The sequence below is a fragment of the Pungitius pungitius genome, chromosome 3, assembly GCF_949316345.1.
Source record: "Pungitius pungitius chromosome 3, fPunPun2.1, whole genome shotgun sequence".
In the NCBI taxonomy this organism is placed as follows: domain Eukaryota; kingdom Metazoa; phylum Chordata; class Actinopteri; order Perciformes; family Gasterosteidae; genus Pungitius; species Pungitius pungitius.
This window is the reverse complement of record NC_084902.1, coordinates 429,351-437,855: the sequence shown is the minus strand read 5'-3', so window position 1 is coordinate 437,855 and position 8,505 is coordinate 429,351. Positions and strand designations below refer to the sequence as shown.

At 44.2% G+C, this 8,505-nt stretch overlaps 1 protein-coding gene across 1 annotated transcript; it reads right to left on the bottom strand.

The window, feature by feature from the left end:
* Positions 1 to 2,758: 2,758 nt before the first annotated feature.
* On the bottom strand, positions 2,759 to 3,901 carry LOC134127031 (olfactory receptor 2A14-like). The gene has a single exon (XM_062561612.1). The coding sequence runs from the start codon at positions 3,899 to 3,901 to the stop codon at positions 2,966 to 2,968; it is 936 nt and encodes a 311-aa protein (XP_062417596.1). The 3' UTR covers positions 2,759 to 2,965.
* Positions 3,902 to 8,505: the final 4,604 nt, after the last annotated feature.

Here is an 8,505-nt window from a genome sequence, read left to right as displayed (position 1 = left end):
CACATCATATATAGTGGATGCACGCACGTAGGTGGTGTGATAGTTTTTGGGGCTAGGATGTATTTCTGTGTCTATTATACTCGGTTTAGATGTGATATGGATTTTTTAGTGTCCCTTATGATGTTTAGAGATTTCCACAACTGCTGCATACACCCTCTACACTGATATAGGTTTTAGTGTTTTTAATGTTTAGAAATTTCCATGACTGCTGCATTCACCCAATACCCACTGATATAGATTTTTAGCGTTTAGATTAGTCGTTTCTTTTGATTTTTTGGTTTACATAATGAATTATGTAAAAAGGGGGATTGATAATCAAAAGTTTCTTTCTTTGTGCTAAGTTAGAAAATGTTGCCCTGTCCTGCTGAAGAATTCAAGTCAGAGACAGTCTGGCAGGATGGGGGTTCCTGTCTGGACTTGATTTAAGAGTCGGGACCCGCACGGACAAACAGAGGTTTCTCTGTGTGTATTGATAAGGGGATCGGTTTCTGTTCTGACTAGGGAAGCAAGGTCAGCGGGTCAACCAGCAGATGTGTAAGATAAGGAGGGAGGTTCACACCACACCCCAACCAACACTCAACCATTGTTCTTTGTTTACGTTAGGCAAGGTGGTCTGCACATTGGATGTGACCGGATCCTTAGAGGCGGGGGGAGAAGGTTCATCCCCTACGCCAGCTTAGGGCCAATAGAAATCTTTTCTTTGTCTTTTGGGTTATAAAACATGTTCTTGCTGATGTTAGTTAGTGTGTGTTCTTCCGGCCTGCGGGCCGGTAGGATTGCTCCTGCCTTTGCAAACGCAGCGCTTATACTTGACCTGTGATCTGATGAATAAATCTACCAGAACGAGAGAAGTAGTTTGGCTGAATTCTTCCAGACGTCCCCATCCAGGCTTCCAATTTTGAACACGAGCCTCTCTTTTGAAATTACTAACATAACCCTAACCCTAAACTGAAGTAAATGACAGCAAAGTTGAAATAAAGATGTTTTGGGATTTATGTTAGCTAAGTAAAGTAAGTAATGTTAAAGAAAAGTAAACTAAAGTGAAAGTAGGTTCAAGTGATGTACAGATTACTAGTGGGTTGAAGTGTTCTACAGTTGAAGAGAATATTAATGCAGTAAACTGAAGGGAAGTAAAGTTCAATTCAATTCAATTCATTTTATTTTGTATAGCCCAAAATCGCAAATTACAAATTTGCCTCAGAGGGCTTTACAGTCTGTACACATGCAACATCCCCTGCCCCGAAGTGAAGTGAAAATATGTAGGGGTCTTAGAGTTAAGGTGGATTAATAGTGCAGTCGACTAAATTTAAGTGAACTACTGTGAAATTTTAATTATCTTCAGGAGTTAACTTGGATGTCTTGTTTGGAATGAAGATATGTGAAGTAAAATACGCGTAGTTAAAAAAAAGAAGAAAAGAAAACATGTTCATTAGTAAGTATGAAAACCACATTGTTCATTTGAATAAATAAAGTCAATATAAAATATTCAAAAATAATAATAATGAATGGCACAAGACCAGGATCAGGGACCAATAAGTAAAACTCTCATTTCATAATGGATGTTCAACAGTCAAAGTATTGTTAGACATCAATAGTAAACAGTAAAAGTTTGAGTTTGTACTCTTTATATTCAGTGGAGTTGACAAAATTAGCAAAGATTAATGCGATACAAATATTAATGCAACTTATTCTACTTTCGGTCTTCCAGTGTGCTCGAAGTAAAAGAACATTGTTGACCCCAGAAACAAAACCGCCGCGTGCTGCAGTCAGTTGGATGCAGAGCGAGACGGTCGCTGGAGATGGAAAAGCTTTTTGCATTGGAAGTCAAACAGAAAAAGTGAGCAGAGGAAGTCCTCCACGTGTCCAACAGAAGGGGGACGAGTGCAAACGGACCGCTTTACGCCTCAACAATCTCAATATCTACCCTGCAGAGGACCACCACTGTGTCCCTAAAAGACAATGGTGTGGAAAACGTCCTGCTAAATGTCGGGACATTATTGGTGTCACGGTTTTGGGTTTTCTGTTTTATTTTGTAGTGTCATGTCTCTTGTGTCCCTGGGGTAACTTCACTTCCTGCCTTGTCCTGTCTTCCCAGGTGATTGTCCGCAGTGTCCATGATGGTTTCCACCTGTGTCTAATCACCTGCACCCCCCCCCCGTGTGTCATTGTTTGCATGTTGCCTGTGCATTGTCTACGTATGGTTGGTGTCATCACGTCCTTGTTTCTTCTCCCTTGATGTTTTTTTGATTTTGGAATTTCTACCTGCAGATTTTCTGTTTGTACACTTATGCAAATGTGCAGTTTTATAACTTAGCCCTCATGTCTTATGACAGATATCTTGCCATCTGTTATCCATTACAATATAACACTCGCATGGCATTTAACAAGGTTATTATGCTTATTGCTCTAACGTGGTTATTCCCTCTTCTCAGTAATGTAATCATGATATCTTTGAGTGCATCTTTACAGTTGTGTGGAAACATTATTGACAGATTGTTCTGTGACAACTTTTCTGTTGTGAAATTGGCCTGCTCTGACACGACAGCCATCAACATCTATGGACTCATGTACACTTTCATTGTATTATTTGGTCTTGCAATTCTGATTTTTTACCTTGGAAACAAACATGGTGAAGTCTGAGTTCATAACTGAAATTTTATTTTGATGTATTTACATTTCGCACCTTTTTGAAAACGGACAAAAACATTTAAATGCCTTTAACCCTGTTATAATGGATTTAGTGCCAACCTGTGGGATCTCTGCAACAATTCAACCTTGTATGACATAGGACATGTTTACATGTATTCCGTATCTCCCCACTGAGTCGTCTTTAAGCTCACGTAACGGTTTCTATGCATTAAAAATTCATTGAATTATTTTAGTTCACATAATATAATATGGAAGCAGAAACAACAGGCTACAACACTTTAGAAAAAGATGTAGACTGAAACTTTTCAGATTTTATCTATACAGTATCTCTGTAACAAGTCAATAGGACATGTTTACATGTATTTCGTATCTGTGACATTTGCAATCCAAACATGATGGGATTCAAAAGAGGCTGTATGATGAGAAAATACAGAGAGAGGACGATACGCAGCCCTCCCGGTACACTGCTCATATCAAACCTACTCTGAATGATTTCAAAGCAGCAGCCAAAGGAGAAGTTGAGCAGAGAAGCGAGGTGAGGTGAGCAGGTACTGACGGCTTTCTGTCTGGTCTGTTTAGAACCAGAGAAACAAACCTTCAGGATCCTCATGTAGGAGAAAAGGATTGGAACCAGGGGGACTAAAATAGAGAGAACCACACCAAAAAGTCCGTAAATGTTGTTCACTTGAGTGTCAGAACACGCCAACTTAACAACAAGGTAGTTACTGCAAATCAGACTGTTAATGATGTTTCCACAAAAATTCAAACGGATGTTTAAAGATAAAGTAATTAAGAACTTCACAAAAGAATAAAACCATATTACCGCAATAAAGGTAACCACCTTGTTAAATGTCATACGTGTGTTATATTGTAGAGGACAACAGATGGCAAGATATCTGTCATAAGACATGACGGCCAAGTTAGAAAACTCTATATTTGCATAAGTGTACAAACAGAAAATCTGCAGGAAACAAAGTGGAGCAGAAACAGTGTGAATGTCTGAGAGGATCTGAACCAGGAGGAATGGAAACAGCCCTGTACTACCAAACAGCTCATTTACAAACAGGCTGCAGAGGAAAAGGTACATGGGTTCATGTAAGCTTCTGTTCATGCAGATAACCACAATGACACCAATGTTGATGATGACTATGACAATGTATAACATTAAAGTTAACAGGAAATACAAATATCTTAAAGGCCCTACCTGGATGTAAGTTCCAAGAATGAAATAATTTAAAGTTGAATTTACCATCGTTCTACTTTCTACAAACAATTGTAATCATGTGCGCTTCCCATTTTTCAACCCAATATAAAATAGAAGACATATTACTTAGTAACAAAGAATTAAATACATTTGACTGTTAACACTGCTTCCTTGCTTTCATTGAAAATGATCAAGTAAAGACAAGGTGAGAACTCACTAGGAACAATAATTACAATTCACATTGGATTTCCTAAAAACATTTATACAACACACAGGTAAATATTTGTAACACGATGTTTAGCAGACTGAATTTGTCAGGCTGCTTTGATATCTGCTGTTTATACCTCTTCATGTAGAGAAAGGGCCTATCATCAACAGTCCCACCTACTTCATGCCATGTGACCACCAGAGATCCTCCATCTAGAAAAATGTGAGAACTTCATCTAAAAACTACAGTCACAAGAGATAGAGAGGATAATGTGTATCTCAGTGGTCAGAAGAAAGATGTTAGATGTTTTTATTGATATATCAACATATCAATATCAATCCTTCAGATGTCCCCAGTTCACCTGCACTAGGCATTTGCGTTTGCCAGGTCCATCCTTTACATTACATTACATGTTATTTAGGTAACACTTTTATCCAAAGCGACTTACAATAAGTGCATTTCCACATGGACAAACTCAGAAGAACAAGAACAAGAAAGTACAATTTTCATCAAATAAGCAGTTTCAAAACATGTTCTAGAAAGGTGCCATTATAAGTACAATTTAAGTGCTACGATTTGTTAGTGCTATGGTTTGTTAGTGCTTTAGTCAAGGTAGAGTCTAAAGAGGTGTGGCTTGAGTTTTCGGTGGAAGATTTAAAGGCTTTCTGCGGTCCTGATGTCACCAGAGAGCTCATTCCACCATTTGGGAGCCAGGACAGCAAAGAGTCTCGAGTCGCGGTCCCGCCGAGTGCTTTTCTCTCAGTGAGGGAGGAACAAGCAGCTTGGCAGATGCAGAGCGGAGTGTGCGGGTTTGTAGACTGGACCCGATCTATTCACAGCATGGTATGTGACTACCAATGTTTTGAACTGGATGCGGGCGGCCACTGGTAACCAGTGAAGAGAACGGAGAAGTGGTGTGGTGTGGGAATATTTCGGAAGGTTGAAGACCAGTCGAGCTGCTGCATTCTGGATAAGCTGCAGTGGTCGAATGGCGGTAGCAAGGAGACCTGCCAGGAGAGAGTTACAGTAGTCAAGGCGGGAGATGACAAGAGCCTGAATCAGTACCTGCGCCGCCTTCTGAGTAAGAAGGGGTCGTATTCTTCTGATGTTGTAGAGCGTGTATCTACAGGTGTCACGGTTTGGGTTCTTGTTTATATTTTGTAGTTTCATGTCTCTTGTGTCCCTGGGTAACTTCACTTCCTGCCTTGTCCTGTCTTCCCCTGTGATTGTCTGCCATGCCTGATCGTTTCCAATCACCTGCACCTCCTTGTGTATTTAAGCGTGAGTCTCTTGTTGCGTCATTGTCTACTGTCTGCAGGTCTCATCTTGTCATCGTCATGCCACGTATGTAGTCCATAGTTTCATGTTGTTTTCTTTTGTAAACATCTTTGTTTTTTCCTCCTTCCCCTTTTTCTCAGTTGGAATGGTGTTGAGTTTAAGTTTTGAAATTTTGACTATTAAATTCCTTTTATTTTTGCAACTCCGCATCTGAGTCCTCCCTCCTTTCCCGTGACCCGATGTGACAACAGGATCGTGTTGTCGCCGTGATGTTGGCAGTCAGGGAGAGTTGGGAGACAAGTGTCACGCCGAGGTTCCTATCAGTCAGAGTGGACGTTAACACAGAGTCGCCGAAGTTAGAAATCAGGCTCTGGGTGGGAGTTTTTTCCGGGGAAGAAAAGTAGTTCGGTCTTGTCGGGGTTGAACTTCAGGTGGTGAGCGGACATCCAATGGGAGATGTCAGTCAGACAGACCTGAATGTCCGAGTTGCGGAAGGAGAGAATTAGTTGGGTGTCATTGGCATAGCTGTGGTAGGAGAAACCATGCGAGCGAATGACGGAGCCAAGAGAGTTCGTGTAGATTGAGAAGAGGAGGGAACCCAGGACGGAGCCCTGAGGAACTCCAGTAGTAAGAGGACAAGGTTCCGACACAGATCCTCTCCAAGTTACCTGATAGGTGCGGCCGTCGAAGTAGGATGAGAGAAGAGAGAGCCTTCAGGAACTGGTGACACCAATTTCCTGAAGAGAGCAGATAAGGATCTGGTGGTTTACTGTGTCGAATGCTGCAGAAAAGGTCCAAAAGGATGAGGACAGAGGAGAGACTTTCACAGCCAATTCAGTGCAGTGCTCAGATTGCCACCCATCAAGAGGAAAAGGAGCAAGGAATACTGGAGTCGCTAATCACCCAAGGCATCAATTTAGCTTAAGGCCTATATGAATCACAGCTCAAAACTGGCTAGTAAAGTGAGCCTCAGACCTCCATCCCAGCCATCCCATCTTCCGGCCGCAAACGAGTTCTGTATACATAGGAAAAGGTATTGTAGGGTGTGGGTCGGTATGGCTCCGGACACAGGCACTCGACACCAGGGTGGTGGGTTACAATATTTTATTATTTTTATTGTTTTGCTCCTGCCCGCTGGAACACGCCGCTTGCTCGGTCGGTCTCTCCCCCCGCTCGCTCGCCTTACTGCCTTTTAAGTAGGGAGGAGACGCACATACACACACACACATGTCAGTCATCAATCACTCAATCAAATCAATCGTTCTCACCTGGCACTGTTCCCCGAGCCACTCCCCCTCTCTCCCTCCTGCAGCCGAGCAGAACCCACACCCGCCACCACATACCCCCACCGCCCGACTTAAGCCGGGGAGCCGTCCGGCCTAGCTTACTCCCCCATCCCCTCCCTCGAGAGGGCGGGAGAGGAAGTCCGCCACGACCATCTGCATCCCCGGCCTAAGTTTGAAGTTAAACGGCTGCATGGCCAGATACCACCGAGTGATCCGGGCGTTAGTATCCTTCATGCGGTGGAGCCTTTGGAGCGGGGCGTGGTCCGAACAGAGGGTGAATGAGCGTCCCAGGAGGTAGTAGCGCAGGGAGCCCACCGCCCACCGGATGGCCAGGCACTCCTTCTCCACCGTGCTGTACCTGGCCTCCCTCTCCGACAGTTTCCGGCTGATGTAGACCACCGGGCGGTCGACCCCCTCGACCTCCTGGGACAAAACGGCCCTCTGTCCGACGCGTCAGTCTGCAGCACAAACGGGAGAGAAAAGTTGGGTGTGTGGAGGAGCGGCTCCCCACAGAGAGTCTGTTTTACCTTCTCAAACGCCCGCTGGCACTGCTCCGACCACTGGACCGGATCTGACGCACCTTTCCGGGTTAGGTCGGTCAAGGGGCTGGTGAGGTCCGCAAACCCGGCGATGAACCGTCTGTAGTAACCTGCCAGCCCCAAAAACTGCCTCACCTCCTTTTTCGTGCGGCGTGCGGACGCAGCACCCTGTCCATGAGCCACTGAAATGTGGCCGGGGCACCGAACAAGCCGAAGGGAAGCATGGTGAATTGGTACAAACCATACGGAGTGGAGAACGCTGTTTTCTCTTTGGACTCTGATGACAGGGGAATCTGCCAGTAGCCCTTAGTCAAATCCAGGGTCGTAAAGAAACGTGCAGTGCCCAGCCGGTCCAGGAGATCGTCGACCCGGGGCATTGGGTAGGCGTCGAATCGTGACACGTCATTCACCTTGCGGTAGTCCACGCAGAACCGCACAGTCCCATCCTTCTTGGCCACCAGAACGATGGGGCTGCACCAGGCACTGTTGGACTCTTCTATTATCCCCATCTCCAACATAGCCGCTAATTCCTCCCGAACCACTTTTCTTTTGTGTTCGGGTAGTCTATAGGGACGTGACCTTACCGTCACCCCCGGGGGAGTCTCGATTTGGTGCATTATCAGGTCCGTCCGGCCTGGCCGGGGGGAGAACATATGGAAGTAAATCTGTGCCATCGGGGGTTGAAATAAAAAGTTGATTGAATTTCTAGCACTGAATATTTATGCATTGAAATGATGTACCTGAATGTTTTTCAACATTCAAACACCGCAAAAAAATTCAACCTAAAAAAAAAAATGTTGAAATATTCGAAATGGAGGCTACAATATTCAACCCCAAAAAATTCAACCTTGGCACACCAACATGCGGAGGTTACAATATTCAACCCAAATAAATTCAACCTTGGCACACCAACATCCGGGACACTAAGGAAGAGCAATCGATTCTAGATTCAAGATCAGGAGCGTGCGTCAAGCTAAAGGAGCGAGCACCCAAAACACCTTCGGCTTTGGATTGTATCCATGTCCAATAATAACGGGGCTTTAACTCTTCTTCATGTCATCAGTGTGGTTTGTTTCTGTAAGATTCCGTAATAGACAGCTGACATTTGTACATTAACAGACTGTATTGGACATGAACTAAGCGGAAGTTAAACGGGAGCGTACAGCCGCTCACAATACGCCTCTTCTTCTAGTTTTGAATTCATTTAATGATGCTGAGATCCTTGGACAAGCTGTTAGGAGTGATTGGCGGAGTTTTGAATCCAGGAACGCGCTTGAAGAGGCACATCAGCCGCTGTATCGTAGTGGGGGGGCAGCGGCTTTAGCGGAGCGTGCAGACGCA